General features: G+C 34.9%; 4 protein-coding genes across 5 annotated transcripts; 2 read left to right on the top strand and 2 right to left on the bottom strand.

Annotated features, from left to right (window-relative positions):
- Positions 1 to 132: 132 nt before the first annotated feature.
- LOC112706951 (receptor protein kinase TMK1) lies at positions 133 to 4,680 on the top strand. Of its 2 annotated transcripts, none has more exons than XM_025758487.3 (3): positions 133 to 475; positions 645 to 3,170; positions 3,793 to 4,680. In XM_025758487.3, exons 2-3 carry the CDS (start codon positions 788 to 790, stop codon positions 4,302 to 4,304), a joined length of 2,895 nt encoding a protein of 964 aa, XP_025614272.1. In that variant the 5' UTR covers positions 133 to 475; positions 645 to 787; the 3' UTR covers positions 4,305 to 4,680. The 2 variants fall into 2 exon arrangements, with proteins under 2 accessions (XP_025614272.1, XP_025614271.1); XM_025758486.3 differs by having other exon boundaries at positions 261 to 475; positions 636 to 3,170.
- Positions 4,681 to 5,064: 384 nt separating this feature from the next.
- Positions 5,065 to 6,979, top strand: LOC112706948 (pentatricopeptide repeat-containing protein At1g05750, chloroplastic). Its single transcript, XM_025758484.3, has one exon. It carries the CDS (start codon positions 5,333 to 5,335, stop codon positions 6,884 to 6,886), a length of 1,554 nt encoding a protein of 517 aa, XP_025614269.1. The 5' UTR covers positions 5,065 to 5,332; the 3' UTR covers positions 6,887 to 6,979.
- Positions 6,959 to 8,374, bottom strand: LOC112706950 (putative pentatricopeptide repeat-containing protein At1g56570). The gene has a single exon (XM_025758485.3). The coding sequence runs from the start codon at positions 8,031 to 8,033 to the stop codon at positions 7,080 to 7,082; it is 954 nt and encodes a 317-aa protein (XP_025614270.1). The 5' UTR covers positions 8,034 to 8,374; the 3' UTR covers positions 6,959 to 7,079.
- A 739-nt stretch (positions 8,375 to 9,113) lies between these two features.
- Positions 9,114 to 9,695, bottom strand: LOC140174704 (uncharacterized). Its single transcript, XM_072200205.1, has 3 exons — positions 9,551 to 9,695; positions 9,382 to 9,455; positions 9,114 to 9,296 (listed from the first exon to the last, which is right to left on the bottom strand). The coding sequence occupies exons 1-3, from the start codon at positions 9,624 to 9,626 to the stop codon at positions 9,114 to 9,116; spliced, it is 333 nt and encodes a 110-aa protein (XP_072056306.1). The 5' UTR covers positions 9,627 to 9,695.
- Positions 9,696 to 21,586: the final 11,891 nt, after the last annotated feature.

Raw genomic sequence — 21,586 nt, 5'->3', positions numbered from 1 at the left:
TTATAATAATTAATAAATATTAAATAAGACAAATTTTATCTTTTTTTTGTCTTTAATATTATCAAAAATAAAATTCTAAAACTAGCTACCAATGGAAACTATTTAATTTTCCATTTATACCACACAATGACCATATAGAAAAATTTACCCTTTTATTTAACATTGACCTGGTCATATGGTAAATAAATTTGTCTCTTTTTCATGTTAATAGGATTCAAAGATCGAATTACAAAAACTAGAAAGATTTATAATTCCCATTCAAGGCCAATCCATAAAAGATGCCGAGAATTATAATAAAAAATGAGAGAAAAAGAAAAGGAAGAGAAGAGAAGGTTTGAAGAGGAAAGAGTGGACTAACACTTTTTTTAGGTTCCTTCCTTCTCTGATGAAAAGCAGAGTAAAATATAAAAGCTGAAGATACTCCACATTGCAATGTCCTTGTCTCTCTCTATTCTATTCTTCCTAATCCTCTGAGGTACTCAACATTTTCTCAATTTTAATTCCCTTTTGTTTATACCTATTTTTAGTTAAGTTACAAACAAGACAAGCACTCACTTTCACACTCACATTCACATTCTCATTCACACACTCAATGTAATTATCTTCTTCTGAGTTCTGAGCTTCTCTGTTTCTAGTTCTTGCAGTTACTGTCCCTCATTTTTATGGCCACACAAGTCAGAGAGACAGAGACATTGGTTTTTCTCCTTCATGGGGTTCTGAGTTTAGTGTCAAAGTTCCTTCCTTGAGTACTTGGGGTTCTCTATTTTTTCTTCCTTATAGAGTAACAATGGAAGGTAGCCACATCATGGCAGTGTTGTTCTTTCTCTTCTTTGGCCTAATTATGAGAATGTGTTATGGTGACACAGACCCAAATGATCTCAAAGTTCTGAATTCTTTCAGAAAAGGGTTAGAGAATCCTGAGCTTCTGAAATGGCCGGAAGATGGAGATGATCCATGTGGCCCTCCTTCATGGCCTTATGTGTTCTGCAGTGGTGATAGAGTCACTCAGATTCAGGCCAAGAATCTTGGACTCAGAGGAACATTGCCTCCAAATTTCAATCAGCTATCAGAACTCTACAACTTGGGCCTTCAAAGGAACAATCTCACTGGGATGTTGCCTAGTTTCAGTGGATTATCTAAGTTGGAATTTGCTTTCTTGGATTACAATGCATTTGAAGCAATCCCTTCAGATTTCTTCAACGGACTTACCAGCTTGAGGGTTTTGTCTTTGGAAGAAAATTCATTGAATGGAACTAGTGGTTGGTCATTTCCTCTTGATTTGGAAAAATCAGTGCAACTAACCAATCTTTCTCTTGTTAATTGCAATTTGGTTGGACCGTTGCCGGATTTTCTAGGCACATTGCCTTCCCTAACGAACCTGAGGCTTTCCGGGAACAGGCTATCCGGTAAGATTCCGGAAACTTTTGCTCAATCTTCTATCCAGGTTCTATGGTTGAACAATCAAGAAGGTGAAGGGTTAACGGGTCCTATTGATGTTGTTTCTTCAATGATTTTCCTAAGACAGCTTTGGCTACATGGAAATCAGTTCAATGGGAGAATTCCACATGATATTGGAAACCTTACTTCCTTGCAAGAGCTCAACCTCAATAGTAATCAACTTGTTGGCTTGATTCCTGAATCCCTAGCAGAAATGGAACTTGAGTTACTGGTGTTGAACAATAACATGTTAATGGGTCCAATACCAGAATTTAAGGCTGCAAATGTTTCTTATAATAACAATTTCTTTTGTCAAATTAAGCCAGGGCATGAATGTGATCCTCAAGTTACTGCACTGCTAGATGTTCTGGATAATCTGAACTATCCATTGTTTCTCATTTCGGATTGGTCAGGCAACAATCCATGCACTGGAAGCACAGAGAGCACAGGGCCATGGTTCGGATTGAGCTGCAATTCCAACCACCAGGTATCTATAATCAATTTGCCACGGCACGAGCTCAACGGTACTCTTAGTCCCTCACTTGCTAAGTTAGATTCATTACTTGAAATTAGGCTAGAAGGAAATAACATAACTGGCATGGTTCCTAGTAATTTTTCTGAATTGAAATCTTTGAGGTTGTTTGATTTAAGTGACAACCGTCTTGAGCCCCCATTGCCAAATTTTCGCAAAGATGTTAAGGTTGTTATTGTGGGAAACCCTCTTCTTACTACTGAAAGTGGAGGAATGTCTCTGCCGCCTGAAAATTCACATCCTTCTCCAGACAACCTGTCACCCCCTTCATCCTCCTCTCATAAGGCACATGATCCCAATATGAATTCAAGTTCAAGTCAATCTAAACTGGATCATTCCAAAAGATTCAAGACAGTGGCAATTGTGTCTGGAATTACAGTCTTTGTAGTTGCTGTTCCTTTGGTTGTTTTCCTCTTCATTTGTTCCATGAAGAAGAAAAAGGCCTCCTTGGATGCTCCAAGTTCCATTGTGGTGCACCCGAGAGATCCATCCAATCGGGATAATGTGGTTAAAGTTACAGTCTCAGATACCACCACTGGAAGCTTATCAACTAAGACTGGGACAAGTTCTCTGAGTAACATTAGTGGTGAGACTCAAAACTCTCATATAATTGAGGCTGGAAACCTTGTCATTTCGGTTCAAGTCCTACGCAAGGTTACCAACAATTTCTCTTCAGAAAATGAGTTAGGCCGTGGAGGGTTTGGAACTGTGTACAAGGGTGAACTTGAAGATGGGACTAAAATAGCAGTGAAGAGAATGGAGCATGGTGTTATCAGCAGCAAGGCGCTGGAGGAGTTCGAAGCTGAAATCGCTGTTCTTTCAAAGGTTCGTCACAGGCATTTGGTATCTCTTTTGGGGTATTCCATTGGAGGCAATGAGAGACTTTTGGTTTATGAATATATGCCTCTTGGTGCTCTTAGCCAACATCTTTTCCATTGGAAAAGCTTGAAATTGAAACCATTGTCTTTGTCACAAAGGCTTGCAATAGCTCTAGATGTTGCTAGAGGAATCGAATACCTTCATGGTCTTGCCTGCCAGACCTTCATCCATAGAGACCTCAAGTCTTCTAATATTCTAATTGGTGATGATTTCCATGCAAAAGTTTCGGATTTTGGTCTTGTGAAGCTTGCTCCGGATGGTGAAAAATCTGTGGCAACCAAGCTTGCTGGAACATTTGGATACCTTGCCCCTGAATATGCAGGTAACAGGTGTTACTTTTAATTACCTCTAGAACTTAATAACAGGATCACACTATTCTTAAGGCATCGTATCTGGCTGCATGTTTGTATTCAGCTGGAATGTTCTTAAAAGAACTTAATTTACTGATGAAAAATTTAGTGAGTAAATTCGGTTTTCGTGCTTGCTTTTGAGTGTTTTGTTAATGAACATTGTTTTATAGTACTCTGCTATCAATTTTTGTTTACCTTTGTAATTGTCAATGCCTTTCTAAAATTCAGTTCTGTTCATTGAGTAGCTAAAAGCACAACTATTTATCATGCCCCTAGTAAAGTAGGAAATTATCTAGCTAAATATACTACACAATTATTTTTAATCAGGTGCCCTACTACATTTAGATAATTAACAAGAAGATAATGTCTAATTATAAGTTCAATCAGTTTATATTTCAGAATATGATCTTTGTATCCTTTATCTTATAGTTAAGTATTTATGAGTTACTATGCATTGCATCATCCTTGTTAGCATCTTTACACTTGTGAGTTTACCCTGTGTTTATTAGCATCTTTACACTTGTTTTAAATCTTCAATTTTTCTCAGTTTGATCCATCTAGCTCGGCATACTAAGTTTTGTCTATATGTTTCAGTGATGGGGAAAATCACCACCAAAGTTGATGTGTTCAGCTATGGGGTGGTCCTGATGGAACTACTGACTGGACTAACAGCGCTTGATGAGAGCCGCCCGGAGGAAAGACGATATCTAGCAGAATGGTTTTGGCGAATCAAATCAAACAAAGAAAAGCTCATGGCTGCCATTGATCCAGCTTTGGAAGCAACTGACGAGGCTTTCGAGAGCATATCCATTGTATCTGAACTCGCCGGACACTGCACTGCAAGGGAGGCACACCACCGGCCGGATATGAGTCATGTAGTGAATGTACTCGTGGCATTGGTTGAGAAATGGAAACCGGTTGACGATGAGTTAGATTACGACTCTGGTATTGACTACAGTAGACCGCTCCCACAAATGCTGAAGATTTGGAAGGAAGCAGAGAGCAATGAATTTAGCTATGGTGCCAGTACTGAAAACAGTAGAGGAAGTATAGCAGCCAAGCCTTCTGGTTTTGCTGATTCTTTTACCTCTGCTGATGCTAGATGATTTTGGAGCTAAGTCCGGTGCAAGTTGTGATTCTTATTGCCATAGACTATAGTGCTATTTACCTGAATAAAGAATTTTCCATTTTCTGTTACTGCAGCCGAAAAGGTAGTATACATTGTTTGCTTTGTGATTTTTGTGTTGTTTGTGGACAGTGAAACACTTCAAAATACTATTCCAAGATGTAGATAAAGAGTTTTTGTTTTGTCCTATTTTAGTATTTGGCTTTATAGAAACTTCATTTGGTAAGTCTTCTGTTATCCATACAATACAAGGTTGATTGTTACACATGCATAGCAACAACTTAGCCAGCATATTACAAATGTTAAAACAAAGGTTGTTATGATTCATATTACAAGTTTGATACTGATTGATTGAAGGTGCCTAACTACTAGTCCTAGTACTTGATTATCATGTTACTTGTAGTTTGTGTGTTATGTTCCTACCGGACAACTTCTTTGTCCAAAAAGACTTAAAAAAGGTGCAAGATTAATACAGGGAAGTTGGTGGTAGGGCTAAAGCTCAAGCAAAAGAGAGTGCAGAGTTCTTCAATCTCATTCATGCTTGTCACCAAAAATGAGAAGTTGAAAATGTCACTTGTATAGCTGTATTAGGAAGAAAAATTGAACCGACATTTTTCTTCCTTCTTCAATTGGACCATAGCCGTTGAAAAATTGAAGGCTGATAGTGATATGAAATAGTATTCTGCCGAACTCAGAAATGCCATAAATCCTATAAAACATGGTCACACGTTTTTGAGGATTTTTTTCTCTTAATTTTGATTTCATGCGATGCCATACAAATCGAAGAGATAATAGACCTTCAAATTTAGTTTGGTGATCCAGTGAGTACCACATGAAACTTAAGGCATAATATCAGAGTATTCCTGTCAAAGAGAATGTTTATATTTTCAACATAATAATATAATATTTCCTTTTTATTTATTTACTTAAAAAAAAAGAATAGCAGGATAAAGAAAACAAAACAAAAAAGAAAGAGGGGTACCCATAAGTCCATAACCGTAAGGAACCATGCTGCAACCTGCGTGCACAGCTACCCCAACATCATCACTCCCCCATCCTCCACCTCAGACAAATTCCAAGTCTTCCATAAAACCCAACATCACCAAACATCATAGTTTGTTGTTAAGACACACACAAAAATCCTCAGACCCAAACCCTACTGTCTTATGGACATCCTCCATAGCTCAGCACTGCCGAAACGGAAACTTACTCCAAGCTGCTTCCGATTTCGTTCGCATGAGGGAAGCCGGTGCCGAACCCAACCACATCACCCTCATTACTCTTCTCTCCGGTTGCGCTCACTACCCATCTCACAGCAACATCTCCTTCGGATGTGCATTGCATGCGCACGCTCGAAAACTGGGTTGCATGGACGTCAACGACGTCATCGTTGGCACAGCGTTGATCGACATGTACGCAAAGTGCGGCAGCGTGGGCTCTGCAAGGTTGGTGTTTGACCAAATGGGTGTAAGAAATTTGGTGACTTGGAACACCATGATCGACGGATACATGAGGAACGGCGAGACGGAATGTGCTCTCCACCTGTTCGATGAAATGCCTGTGAAGAATGCCATTTCTTGGACTGCTTTGATTGGCGGCTTTGTGAAGAGAGATTGTCACGAGGAAGCATTGGAGTGCTTTCGGGCAATGCAGCTCGCTGGTGCAGTGCCTGATTATGTTACTGTTATTGCTGTCCTTGCTGCGTGTGCCAACTTGGGAACACTTGGTCTTGGCTTGTGGGTGCATCGACTTGCTGCAAAACAAGGGTTATTGCACAATGTTAAGGTTGCCAACTCGTTGATTGATATGTATGCTCGGTGTGGGTGTATAGAGTTTGCTCGCCAAGTGTTCGAGAGCATGTTGGAGCGAACATTGGTGTCTTGGAACTCAATCATTGTAGGTTGCGCCGTTAATGGTCTTGCGGATGAGGCTCTGAGTTTATTCAGTTCAATGCAGAGGGAAGGGTTTGAGCCTAATGGGGTCAGTTACACGGGTGCTCTAACAGCATGCAGCCATGCCGGACTCATAAATGAGGGCATAAGAATCTTTGATTACATGACGAGAGTTCGCAGAATTGCGCCTAGGATTGAGCACTATGGTTGCCTAGTGGATCTCTATAGTAGAGCTGGGAGATTGGAAGAGGCATTGAATGTAATCAAGAACATGCCCATGAAGCCTAATGAAGTGGTGTTAGGGTCATTGCTTGCTGCTTGTAGGACTCGCGGGGACATTAATTTGGCTGAAAAAGTGATGAGATATCTTGTTGAATTGGATCCTGGTGGAGATTCCAATTATGTGCTCCTTTCTAACATTTATGCATCGGTTGGAAAGTGGGAAGGTGCAAACAAAGTTAGGAGGGCAATGAAGGTCCGTGGGATTCAAAAGCAACCAGGCTTTAGCTCCATTGAGATTGATTCAAGCATGCACAAGTTTGTGGCAGGTGATAAATCTCATGAAGAGAATGAGCATATTTATGCAGCTTTGGAGCTCTTGTCTTTTGATCTTCAATTATGTGGCTATGTTCCGGATTTATCTGTAAAACATTTTTTTGAGGGTGATTGAGCTTTGTAATTGACTTGCCCAATGATTCAATTTTGTTACTGAACTGGTAAATGTTAATCGAATTCAAATAAATGATTAACTATAATTTGCATATATGATTAGACCCCGGAAAAAAACTATATAAAAGAATTAAGTTTGATCATGCAAGATATATGAACTTGCTCATACATATATAACTAGAATTATCATGGATTCAAACTGATGAAGCCAAACTAAATTCCCTCCCACAAACCCTCTCTGCAATTCTCTCAGCAACCTCCACCTTCCCATGATTTCTACATGCCCCCAACAAGGCACCCCATAATGCTTCATCAGGCTCAACCTTCATCCTCAAAATCAACCTCTCTGCTTCCTCAACCTCCCCAACCCTCCCCAACATATCCACCATACAAGTGTAATGCTGCAGCCCTGGCTTAATACCAAACTTCACCTCCATCATCTCAAAATACTCCCTTCCCTTCTCCACAAATCCGCCATGGCTACACGCCGACAACAACGCCGTCAAACTCACACCATCAGGCCTCTCCCCAGCCTCCACCATCCTATCAAACATCTCAAACACCTCTCCAAACATTCCATGCATCCCATAACCCGCCATCATAGTTGTCCAGATAACCACGTTCCTCTCAACCATTCCATCAAACACCTTGCGGGCACAAGCCAAGTCACCACATTTCGCATACATGCTTATCAAAGCATTCAAATTTGCCAAGTCAAAGGAAAACCCATTAACCACAACCGCTCCATGGACCTGTTTACCGAGCCTCAGCGACGATAACCCAGCGCAAGACTTGAGCACAGAAGGGAACGTGTGGCGATCAAACTGCTTGTATGAGAGAACCATGAAGCGGAACAGGGAGAGCGATTGGGCAAAATTGCTGAGGTTGGAATGGGCTCTGATGAGAGCGTTGAAGAGGAAAGTTGGTTTGCGATTTGCGAAGGAGAATATTGTATTTGCATGGTGCAACTGGGCGCAGGAAGCGTAGCAAGAAACGAGCTTGGTTCGAATGAAGTCATGGCTTGAAATTCCTAAGGTGATGGTGACCGCGTGGATTCGTTTCAAATTCTTCAAATTCTTTGAGGAAATGCAAGCGTCGAGAAGTGTGGCGCATAAAGGTACGAGCTTTAGTTCTTGAGACTTGTACATAATATCACCTTCAACTTTAAGTTCACTATTGAGTTTTGGTCATGGTTCCGAATGTTCAGTTCAATTTTTAGAATTTTATTTTTTATTAAGAGATTAAAAAGGAAATAATCGATGCAAAATCAAACTAATAAAAAAATGTACTACCACATTTTATTTGAAATCCTTAAATAGTATCTTCGTTTGTTGTAGGGCCAGAGAATATGTTTCGCCAGATTTGGTTATTGGATTTGGCTATTGTCACAAAATATAGTTGGTTGCGTCAGCATATGTGTTATTGCTGATGTCATTTCCCTCACTATGGCTATCATGAGTACAAATTTGAGAGTAGAAGATCGAGGTTAGTTATCAGAGAAGATGGTACATATACTTGCATATTTATGTAGTTATTCGGGTGGAAGAATTAGAAAGGGCCAAAACACATAACTGTCATAATTCATAAAGGTTCCGTTTCAATCCAATCCATGATCAACACTATGAGCTGTAAGCACAAAATTGAAAATTGCCATAATGAAAATGTCACTGGTTTTCAGACCCAATATCACATCTACTGCTAAGACTAAGAGTAATGTTACCGTCGATTAATATATACTTTTTATTATTAATTATTAATAAAGATAATAACTTTTTACGTGTTATTTTTTAAATGTCTCTATTTAGCATATAAAAAATGTCATGGAAGAAGGAAGATCAGTTTCTTTTGTTCCTTTTTCTCTAGATTCAGTATCTGCCATACTTCACTGGTTTTAGTTATGGCTAACATCACTGAAATCTTTATTGTATGATAAGCTGATTTCTTTGCCATTGTGATATGGTGTGATTCATAAAATTTTACTAGATGTGCTTTAAATTAAAAACATAATACTAATTACCAAAAAAGAAGAACAGGAACAAGCTAAGCTGACATATATATATTCTAGTGCATGTCAAAGTAAGAGAACTTCACTGCTACACATTGCATTTTTCTTTCCCCAGATTAAACTATATATATAGCTACTAAGTAGATAAACACTCTTCAGTTTTCACAGTGATAACAAAAAGAAAACTAATAGGTCAAGAGAACAGAACTATATATATATGAAGTTAAGGGGTTTGAGGCTTGGGGTTGCCAATGCCACCGTTATGATGGAGTGGGTCTGGACCAGAAGGAACCCTCCTCAGCTCCCAACTCACTGATTTTTCACCATCTCTCATCATTCTTGATGATGATGATCCTTGCAGCATAGCCTTCAGACTTGTTTTCTTATCCTTGAAAGCAAAAAACACCTGCACCAATTAACAACGTAGAAATAGTGTTATAAATTGTACCACAAACAAAAGTATAGAATCTAAAGTATAAGTAGTGATAGACCTTTCTATTTCGAATCTCCTTTAGAACAGCTGCCTGAGCATCAAAGCATCCATGCTTATTAGCATTGCAATAATCTGCCATTAAACAAAACATGTTATGAATGATACCTTCTTTTTTTCTTCTTCCAAAGTTTGTGACAGAAACAAGAAGAAAAAGATTATTTACAAACCAGAAGTGTCTTTCACAAGAAGCAAGCAGAAAAGAACCAGCAAAGTGAGAGAGGTGAAGAAGAACTTTGATGCCATTGGAGGGAAGAAGGGACTTAGTTTCTTTTTTATTATGCGAGTTGAGAGAAAGAAGGGTATCCTAGTTGACCCTTTTATAGTGGTGTGTGGATTCAAGGATTTGAATGATGGCTCATGCAGCCATTTTATGAAGACACTACTAATGTGGTGAGGTATATAATCATTGCAAGTAAGCAGCACCTATATGAGCTAAGATCCATCACTGCTCTTCTCTCTGTGGCAGCGCCGTCTTATGTGGCAGTTGAGCCACCTGAAAAGTGAAAACAAATCACTTGGCAGGTGCCAATGCATGTAATAGATGGGATATGTTATGCTTATAATTGCTTAGTATATCATGAGATACAATATTGGAAAGTACAATGCTAAGTGTTCAGTAAATATTATCATTTTTTGTTAATATTTAATTAGTAATAATTTATATTTATATTTATAAATATTTTACACATAAGAAATATATAATTTATATTTATATTTATCTGAATTTTATACACATAAATCAATATAGTTTGTATTTATATTTTTCAGAATTTACATATATAAATTAGTTAAATTTATTTATTAAAAATAATTTAATATTTATGTTAATCAATTAAAAATTCTAAAAATTATTGGCTTTCAAAAAAAATTTTATTGTAAAAAGTAAAATTTGCATTTGAAATTAGAGATCGAAAAATATATACTTTTTTAATTTTTTAAAATATAGCAGTAATAGAAACATCTTTTTTTGTATTTTTATCTTTTTAAATTTTTAATATTTAAGAATATGTTATATGTATTACTTTTATGTATTTTTTTAACATCTATTTTTAATATTAAATCTGTATGTTTTATTCTTAGATTAAGTTGAATTTTCATAATATCTTAAATTCAATACATAATCACGTATATGACAAGATGTGATGTCAAAAGATATTAATAAATAAATCAAACATGAAAATGAACGAAAAAGGGGATATGCTTTGGTAGGTGGTTTGATTAAAAAGGCAAATGGCATGGGCATTGGCAGCCACAACATGATGTTTCCCCTATCCCATATCTGATTCTCTGTTTCAAAATCTGTTTACAATTACATACATACACTATTACTTTTCCTTCTTTTTTTTTTGAGTCATTATATTTGCTGACTTTTTTCTCTCACAATCCAATCATACAGTCGTACCTAAATTCTATTGGCTGAGACCACTGAAAATCAAGTTTTAATTTGTTCAATTGGAATTTAGATGTATATTAATGTTTTTATTTTCACTATTTTTATTTTTATAATTTTATATAAAAAAATAAACACTAAAAATAAAGAATATAAAGCCCAAATACCATAAATGTGTAAGATGATGTTAGAATTTAGTAGGTTTTTATTTATCCATGCGTAAATTCCCTTTTGTTTTTTTAGTTCTTGATCCTTCTACTATAAATTTCACACTTTGTCTCTTCTTTGGATCAATATGCACGTAGAAGTAAAAAATAAAAAATGCTATGGTGAAAGTTGTTATGTAAACCTCTAGGTGATTTAGACGCCTAACACCTTATGACACAAATGAAAGAGAGAGAAAATTGATAAGAAGAAAGTGAACGCTTTTTAATTTGATTATGGAGGTAAAGCCGGTGCTAGACTTGGATATGGGAAGGAGTGATATTTAATATTGGTGTGGTGTTAGGCACAACTCAGACTCAGCGATTTCTTGAACTTAATTCAAAAAACAAATTAATAGAGAAAACGGACCATCCAATTTCATGTAAATCATCAAAAAAAATTTTGATCATGGAAAAATCACAGAATTCGTTTATTTTATGTGAATTTCAGATCCTCCCTCCATACAAAACGGACCCTCCGATTTGCTTCCAAAAACCTAAAAACAAAAAATTTAAAAAGTCTGATTCCTTAACACCAAATCTGAACAAAAAGCTGTCCCACAAATTAGTGTAGCACCTCCATCATCTATAACGCGGCACAACACCTTTACCTCTTCCATAACCAAAAAAATCAGCAGAAAGTGAACTTCAACCGAATAAAATTTACTTGGTTTTGGTAATAAATATAGGTTTCAAACCCACTAGGTCTCTATCATCTAATTGATGGAAGATTTAGCAAATCATCAAGTACAAGACTTGCACTCCATATATAGATATTGTATGTAATAAGTAGGGTTTGAGTTGTTTATAATAATAATAATAATAATAATAATAATAATAATAACATAAAAGTCAAATTAATAAGATAGTGTATAAAAGTCAAATTAATAAGATGATGATGTTAAAGGTTCAACCTTGAATAAGAATAACATAAATAATATGCATTGTTTTTATATGTAGTTTAATTCCTTTCTTTTCTTTATATTCTTTTAACGTATTATATTAAACAAGTCTTAAGTAAATTGTATATTCCATTTTACAATGAAAAGATATAAATAAATGAAAATAATATTTGCAAGTGAAGTAGTACGTAATACGTTGAGATTTTTCTGTTACAAATGGTTGTACCTGAAATTTTAAGGTAAAAATTTAAGAGTGATGATTGGTTGTAGCATTGAGGGTAAGGAGACTAGGTATCGTAATAACAGGGTGGCAATGAAACATTTCCATTTTTATTTTTGGTTATGATTATTGCACTGTCTCTATCTGTCTATCTTGTATCTAAGGTGACAACATGAAGTCATCACAATCGCAAAGAGATAAAAAGAAAATTAAAAGAAGAAAAGATAATGAAAGGGGAGTGATTGATGTGGCTGCTGCCTAGCTCTCTTCTGGGTATCTTATGCATTAAAGTAAGATTTTCATATGCACCCCTCATGAAGATGCCTCTGCACTTTGCACTTTGCACTTTGCACTGACGAGACATATATTTTTAAGTTTTGAGAGAATTAATAAATAGTCTTAGAAAATAGGAGGGTGTAGTCCAAAGATAAGGTTCTCAAAACTTAAATAATAATAATAATTATTATTGAAGGTTTTAAAATGACCCAAAAAATTGAAGATTGGATTTATGGTCTTCTTTTAAACATTTTTTTTTTTAATTTTGACAGGATAAAAACTTAGTTATTGAATTGTCTGTCAAGAAGAAATTCAGGAGGTAATTTTATTTTATCTTTTTTTGACACTTTTAGAAATAGAGCAATTTTTTACTTTTTAAATATCTATGACTTCTGAGATATAGGTAATATAGGAGATATTTTTATTTTATCTCTTTATGAAAGAAAAATAGAAGAAAAGTAGAGAAGAAAAATTTACAGTCATATATCCTGATTTAGTTACTATATGCAATGTGACCTACATCTAGTAAATTCACAGTCATATATCCTGATTTAGTTACTATATACAATGTGACCTACATCCAGTATTTCCCACAATAGTGGTGAAATTTTCACTATCTTTTAAAGATTACAAACACCAATTTTTTTAGAATTCAACTCAATCCTATATGGGATAAATCCAGCTTCAACACCTCATTCTTTAGACTATTCTAAAACCTTCAATTGGTACCAGAGCTTGGTCTTAAGAAACCAAATTAAACTTTACAACTTGGAGAAAATATCCGAATGGCCAACGACATGGGTTCAAATATCGTGCCTTACACACTCACTAAAGGTCAATCCAACAATAGATCTCCCTTCTTCAATGGCAAGAACTACAACTACTGGAAGAAAAGGTTGAGGATTTTTGTCCAATCTGTTGACTACGATATCTGGAAGATTATTGTGAATGTCCACAAATTTCAACAAAAACAAGTGCAGAAAGAGTAGTAACACCCAAAGAAGAAGCTAAATGGAACGATGAAGACAAGAAAAATGTGGAACTAAATGCCAAAGCAATCAACATGATACACTGCTCAATTAGTTTTGAGGAGTACCGAAAGGTATCAAGGTGCAAAATAATAAAAAAAATTGGGATAAATTCCAAATAACTCAAAATGGCATCGAACAAGTGAAGGAACAAGGATCAACATGCTAAGAAAAGAATATAAGATGCTATGAAGGAAGGAGAAACTATTGATAAAATGTGAGAGATTTTTTGTCATCATCAACATCTTGGATATTATGGGAATGACTCACACCGAACAAGTGCTAATGAGAAAAATATTGAGAAGCCTAACCCAAGAGTGGAAAACCAAAGTTACTATTATTTCTGAGAGTGGTAACCTAAAACAAATGTCCTATGATGAGTTGCGAGAAAAATGCTTTGCATATGAAACCACCCACCTAAATCGTGATGCTAAAGAGAAAGAAGTGAGCATAGAGTTTAGATTCTCATAGCTTACAAGCTATCCTTTTTTTCTCCTTCAGAGTTTTACATTAAATTTTCTGTTTTTTAGTGTTCATCTTTCTTTATTTTTTTCAATAGAAAAAGGCATTAAGTAAGGAATCAGTAAAAGCCATTGAGAGAAAAGGCAAAGAGAGTTATAAGAAAAAGTTAGAAAATTATATCAAAAATCTTTTGTAAGTTTTTTCGTTTTGTACACATAATTCTGAGGAGATTCCCTTGCTAAGTTGGGTGAGCACTTAGTGGTTGCAAGTTTAGCGAGTGAACCTAGCCAAATCTAGTTTGGGTAGAAGCTTGTTTGTCTTAGATAGAATTGAGTTGAATCCTAGATAAATTAGTGTTTGTAATCTTTACGAAAGATAGTGAAAATTCTCCCACTATTGTGGGAGAGACTGGACGTAGGTCACATTGCATATGATGATTGAATTAGGATATATGACTGTGTGAATAGGGATGAAAACGGGTCCCCACGGGAGGGGACATGCCCCTTACCCCCGCCCCTCACCTCCAGAAACCCTTCCTGTCCCTGTCCCATCCCTGTGACGGGTAACGGAGACTCCGTACCTGCCGGATATTTGGATATCCGCGGATATCTACGGATTTGAAAGAAACAAATAAAAAAAATTTAAAAAGGAAAAAACTCAGTAAACAACAATAGTTTCACAATAAACTTAGTATTATAATTCAATGTCTCAATTTCACATTAAGAATCAAATTCCTAATTTCAATTCCTCAGTAACAGAATCTAAATCTAACCTAAATTTATCAATTAATAAACACAAACCCAAAACCTAATCCAATTTCACATTAATAGAATCCAAATTCTAAACCTAAACCCAATTTCACAATAACAAAATTTAAACCCTAACTCCAATGTTCCAATTTCATAGCAATTTCATTAATTAAAAATTAAAGTATATATTAAAACTAATTTCATCAATTAACATAAACATCCAACTTATTACAAGGTGGTCGGCCACAGAGCACAGTTATCATTGTCTTCACTGAGCAGAGGTGACGTAGAATTTTAGTGGAAGAGGCATCATCAATGTCGTGGAGCAGAGGCATTGCTGGAGGAAGGATGTCATCGACATCATAGATATGAAGCTTCGTTGTAAAGTGGAGGCGGTGGTGAAGCTAGAAGTAAGTAGCGAGCGAAGCAGTGAGAGGAAGAAAGTAAGCGGCGACAGTGACGGAGGAAGGTGAAGGACGACGACGTGAGGGATAGAGAGGGAGGACGCCGACAACGCAGTGAGAAGGAAGAAGGAGGAAGTGACGAAGTGTTGGTGAGATTGAGTGAGAGAAAGGCTCGTGTAATAGAGGAAGGAGAGAGTGAGAGTCTGAGAGAGAAGCGCAGAAATTGTGGTTTATATATATATATATGAGGTTATTTTTGTAATTTTATGATCACGAGTAATAAATGGATACCTACGAGATAGGAATTTCTGCCTCTGCCTCCGCCTTGTTTATTACACGGGTACCCGTACCCACCTCTCAAGGATAAAAAATGCCCCCAAAACTGCTTCCCGACAGATGCCCGCCCCGCTGGAAAAAAATGTCATTCATATGTAAATCTCTTTTTTCTACTCTTCTTCTGTTTTTCTTTCATGAAAAGACAATATAAAAATGTCTTCTACATTACCTTTATCTCAGAAGTCACAGCTTTTCAAAAAAATAAAAAGTTGCTCTATTTCTTAAAGTATCGTGAAAAGACAAAATAAAATTGTCTCTTGAGTTTCTATTTGACAGACACTAACTAAATTCTCCTTATAGTCAGAATTAAAAGAAGGCAAAAGGGTTCAAAAGGAGGCCATATATGCACCCCTTCTCTAGATCATTCTAAAATCTTGAACAACAACAACAATAACAGTAATAGTAGTAGTAGTAGTAGTAGTAGTGGTGTTAAATACGATTTTGTCTCTATGATTTTGACTCCATACTGTTCCTGGTTCAGCATCACCTACAGCCACTGCAACCACATTATCAGACAACTTCTTCTTTTTCTTTCTTTCTCTGTCTTCTTCGTTCTCTCATTCTATTTTCTTGAGTTTTCTGAGTATGTGTAATGTGTGTGCGATTAGATAAGAGTGGAAAGAGTGACATTGTTGTTTGGTTGGTGTAGTAGGAGACTCTCTGGCTACTTCAATGATGATGATAGTGTCACTATCATTATAACTGTCCATCATATATTTGATTAAATAGACGTGGGGAGAAGGTAAGGGAAGAAGATTATTTTTGTCCAAAAATTAGGAAAATAAACATGATTTCAAACGTAAAAAAACTTAGGAATACTGAATAATATTTTATTTATGTGGTGTGAGACTGTCCGAAAGCATCTAAATATGGGTATAGAACATTCTTATTAGTTAACTTACTTTTTTAGAACTTCCTTTAATGCATAGATTCGATGAAATTTTACATCGGATTTAGATCAATCTAATCGAGTAATAAATAGATTTTTTATTTTCACATTCCTATAAGAAACTAACTGAATCGAATCTAGTGATCTTCTTTTATATTTGGTCATTTGAAATTTTTTTAAAAACAGTGTCAGATATTTAAATTTTAACCTATAAAAACAGAAGTTTTCATGAGTTGGCAAGCTCTCTAAAAAATTATATTAAGGTAAATTTGTATGGTACAACGGAAAAAAATCATGGTAAAATAAGCTACAAAGGGATCACATGAATCTATCTAGAGAGGTGGATATAGAATATAAGGTCAATTTGAAAGTGTGCACAACCTTTAGGGGTGAGTTATAAAAATTTTACATAATTTTAAAGACTGTGGGACCTAAGACAAAAAATAGTGATAGTGGAATATGATTTTTAGAGAGGTTATTTTTTAACAATTTTGAATAAAAAAAAAATTTACAACATCCTACCAATATTGTCAAGCACATTGCAACCTACATTGATAAGGAATAGGATCTAAAATTCTAGCATACATATAGAGGAGGAAATAGATATACAAAGTAACTTGCTAAGGAAAAAAATAACAGCAAATTTTGATTTTTATTTTGTTAATATGCTTCTTAGAAACTTAGAGTATTATTGATGATAATTGTAGAGAGATTGCCATTCCCGAAATGATTATAGCATAGTTTTCTCTTCTCTTAGAATTAGGTCCCATTTTAATTAAAAAAATCGTACTTAATAATAATAAGAAATAGAATTGCATCAATTTAATACTTAAACTATGCACATGATATCAAATTAACACTGATATTCAAATATTTATTTTTTTAACTATCTTTAGATATTAATGTATCTTATTTATAGGTAAAATATATTTTTTATCTCTGAAATTTGATAAAAGTTTAAAAAATACTCTTAAGTTTTATTTTATTTCAATTTTGTTCTAAAAATTTTTGATTTGTATCAAATATATCTTCGATGGCTAAATTTTCAAAAAAATTAAGACAAATGTACCAATAATACATAAAAATTATACTTGATTTGCTTGTGTTGAGGGTTATTCTTATGAAATTATTGTTGAATCTATCTTAAATTTTTTGAAAAATTAGCCGTTTTTCTTGATTCTTGACCACAACTTTTTCTTTTGGTGCTTTGCACCTTTTGAGCATAGCCGTGACTCTAAGCGTTTTGTTTTCAAGTATTAACACCTGATACATAAACGCCACAAGCATTTAACTGGGAGAACTCTTTAGATTCAAATTTTAGCTTTGCTTAAATTCCTAGATAGTGGTGCTCAGAGTTCTTACGTAATTGAGGTTTCTGTGGTGCTAAACTAGTTTTCTGAACTTTACCCTCTAATTCAAAAGATCTGACCTTGTATGTGACATTTTAAGTAGGATTGGGGGAGATTAATTCACTGAACAGACAGGTTTTAATCACTTAAATTTTGTCATATAATGAATCATTTATTGTTAAAATAATTGGTAAGAAATATTAATCCGGAAGGGTGAGTATTTCTGAGACCTTAACTGTTTTCTCATTACTGTTTCTTGATCAACTTTTTATTGCTTTCTTTATTATTGTGCTTTATGCAAATACAACAAACAAACAAAATAATTATCTTTCTTATCTTAAAAAAATAATTATCCTATCCTATCTTATCTTTATTTTGATTTCAAATTTTAAAGTTGGTGTTTCTTTCTATTTAGTTGTTTTCTTGAATTTTCGAATTCTATCTTATTTATCTTTCTTGATCTTAATTATCTTCTCTTTGATTTTTGAAATTTTGTGTTAGTTATTTTATTTAAATTCAAATTTTAAGTTTGTTGTTTCTTTAGTCTTTAATTCTTTCCTTCTTTTCGAATTTCAAAAATTTTACAACCTTTTCTTTTTAATTATTGAAATTTTTTGGTTAATTCTTGCATTCTTGTTTTAAATTTCTATCTTGTTTATTTTTTTTGATTTTCAATCTCTATCTTATTTATCTTTTCCTTAATTTTCAAATTTTATTTGTTATTTTATTTTATATTTAATTTCAAACTTTAAGTTTGGTGTTCCTTTAATGTTTTCTCTTTCTTTTTTAATTTCGAAAATTTTTAAACTCCTTTCTTTCTATTTTTTTTAATTTTTCAAAATTTCTAGCTATTTTTCTTATTTCAAATTAGTATTCTATTTTTTTATTTATTTTCAAAATTTAAAAAATATATATTTTTGTTCTTCCTTGCTTTTCTATTTATCACCTGATGCATTTAATTTTGTTTGGTATTTTATGCTGAGGAACAATTATGGAGAAGGATCGCATGGGCTACTACTCACACCTAAAGAGTAATTCAAATCGCTATGGATGAAGGAATTATCCAGACTTTGGTTGAAAAAACCAAGACCAAGAAAATTTCAGTGCTCCATATTGCTCATGTCAAAAACCATCATCTTTTGATCTTGTCTACCAAGAACTGGAGTAAATAACAGATAAAATTTTGCAAAAATTTTCATCCTCATCCTCTGCTTACTCATACTAAGAACCACCACCTCTCTATCCATACCAAGAACCATGTTCCTTTTACTCATATCAAGAGCCACCATCTCATTATTTATATCAAGAATCATCCTCTCCTTATTAAGAACTATCAACTTTAGAGCTTACAATAAAAGAATTACGGAAGGCCGCTCAAAGTTGCATACATGATATGAGAATAAGTGTCAAGAATGTAGAGGGGCATGTGGAGGTGATTACCAAGCGATGGGCAGAGGAACAAGCAAACCCCTCACAAGGGAAGCAATGCAAATTCATACAAAAGAATGTGAGGGAATCATTCAAAGGAGTCCATACCTCCAATGAAGTAGAGAACTCTCCACCCTCACACATGGAAGAAGAAGAATATGCACGAAAAAAGGAGGTTGTAGGAGAGAAAAACATTTATAGGAATTTACACTCCAATGAAGCAGAGAGCTACATAGAGGGTGAGTTCATTGAACCACAAATTCAAGAAGTTCTTGATAAAGGGTACACTCCACCAATCACACAACACCCAAATTCTGAATTCGGAGTGGTAGAGATCGATAATTAAGGAATACGCTGAAAAGGGGATTGTGATCAAGGAACAAAAGAGGATATCCATGAAAAGGAAAAGGTTAGCAAGAAGGAATCCAACCCCTACCCTAACAAACAAGGAGAACAAGCTGAAAATAAAAAAAAAAGAAAATTTGTTAGGAGAAATTCAAATCTGAGGACACTAATCTCCTCCTCTTTTTCCTTGGAGTCATTTCTTTTAACCAACTGAAAGAAGAGAAAGAAAATTCAGCAATCAAGTGTCAAGTTAATGACATTAAAGATGCGTTTGTTGGGAGGCAACCCAACCATGAGTATCATATAGTATTTTCTTCTTTTCTATTTTCTTTTTGTTACTTTAGTTTGATTTCATACTATTTTATTTTCTATTGATTTCATAGTTTTCCTATTTTTCTAACGTTTGTGATCATATGTAGCACTTAGAGCAGAAATAAGAACACGTAGGAGAGAAACAAAACACTCTGGAGGGTGCCCCTTACTGGTGTTCAACGCCAGAAGGGGGAAGAGAGCTTGGGCATTCAACGCCCATAAGGAAACAGAAAGGACCAAGTTTTCTTTGCTTGTGGACAAGCGAATTTTTTAAGTTTGGTGTTACAGAGCAAGCTCTAGGTGTATATTATCATCAATGGCACCAAAGGGAAGTGAATCATCTTCACAAAAGAGCACAGTCTGAGCAACCATCAGCACTAAGGTGGTTGAGTTTCGTCCCCCCTTCTTTCTATTTTTCAGTATTTCATTCTATTTTTTATTTTCTATTCTAACTTTTGCATGATCACTCTTAGGATTTTGCTTTAATAGTTTATTTTCAAAATTTTTATGGTTAAAGATGTCTCATGAATTGTCCACTAAGCTTAAAAAGAAAATTTTTGAAAAAGAAGTAGCAAAATGCATGATATTTTAAGTTATATATTATGAGTTATTCTGATTACTTTGATGTGGTGGCCTGATCTCTATTTTTTGAATGCATGAATTAACTGTGCATAATTGATATTGAAGTTAAGCATATTGGATCTTGAAGAACAATGAATTTAAAGAAGTATTATTGATTCTCTGAAATATCAAAAAGATTGATTCTCTGAACAAAAAGACTGATTCTTGAAGCAAAAGAAACAGCAAAAAAAAAATAAAAAGAAAAATCAAAAGAAAAAGAATCCAAGCTTTTGAGCATCAATGGTTAGGAGAGTCAAAATTGGCCTAAAAAGCTCAAATGAGTTGCTATCCCTAACTATATGCTTGTCGTATGAAGGTGTCAAGAAAATCTTGAGACTAAGCATTTAAAGTCGTGATCTAATACAATAAAGAGTACGTTTAAGAACTCTGAGCACCACTGTCTGGGAATTTAAGCAAAGCTAAATTCGAATCCAAAGGGTTCCCTCAGTTAAGTGCTTGTGGCATTTATGTATCCGGTGGTAATACTTGAAAACAAAATGTTTAGAGTCACGACTAGGCTCAAACATGTAAAGCACCAAAAGAAGCTTTATTCAAAAATCAAGAAAAACTAAAAGAGGAGAATCAATAATACCATCCGCATTCTAATTCCAAAGGATATCAATGTTTCTGAGCTTCAAAAGAAAGTGAGATGCCAAGGCTGTTCAGAAATAAAGAGCTAATAGCCCCATTCAATAATTGGAACTGAGCTTCATTGACAACTCTAAAACCTGATCTATTTTTCTATTCTAATTAGTCCTATCTTATTTTTGGTTGCTTAAGGACAAGCAATAGTTTAAGTTTCGTGTTGTGATAAGTGAATATTTTATACCCTTTTTCATAGCATTTTTTTGTTATTTTTAATTATATTTTATCATGTTTTAGTATGTTTTAGTGCAAAATTCATCATTTGGATGCTACTTTGAGTTTTTGTGTTTTTTCTGTGATTTTAGGTGAATTTCAGGCAAATTTGGCAGAATCTTGTTTAGAGACGAAGAAAGGATAGCAGATATTGTCAATCCTGACCTCTGTGCATTCCAAAGAGCATATCTCGAGTTATAGAGGTCCAATTGATGCGGTCTCAACAGCGTTAGAAAACTAACTTCTAGAGCTCTCCAGCAATATATAATAGTCTATATTTCTCTTCTAGAATCACTACCCAAAACTGACGTTGAACATCCACATCTGGAGTTTAACGCCCAAAGAGGAGCAAGCCCAGCATTGAATACCCAAAACTGGCGTTCAACGCTAGCCAGGGAGCAGGGACCAGCGTTGAACACCCAAAATCCAAG

This window comes from Arachis hypogaea, chromosome 8, assembly GCF_003086295.3.
Source record: "Arachis hypogaea cultivar Tifrunner chromosome 8, arahy.Tifrunner.gnm2.J5K5, whole genome shotgun sequence".
Taxonomy (NCBI): domain Eukaryota; kingdom Viridiplantae; phylum Streptophyta; class Magnoliopsida; order Fabales; family Fabaceae; genus Arachis; species Arachis hypogaea.
This window is presented reverse-complemented; position numbering and strand designations above follow the sequence as displayed.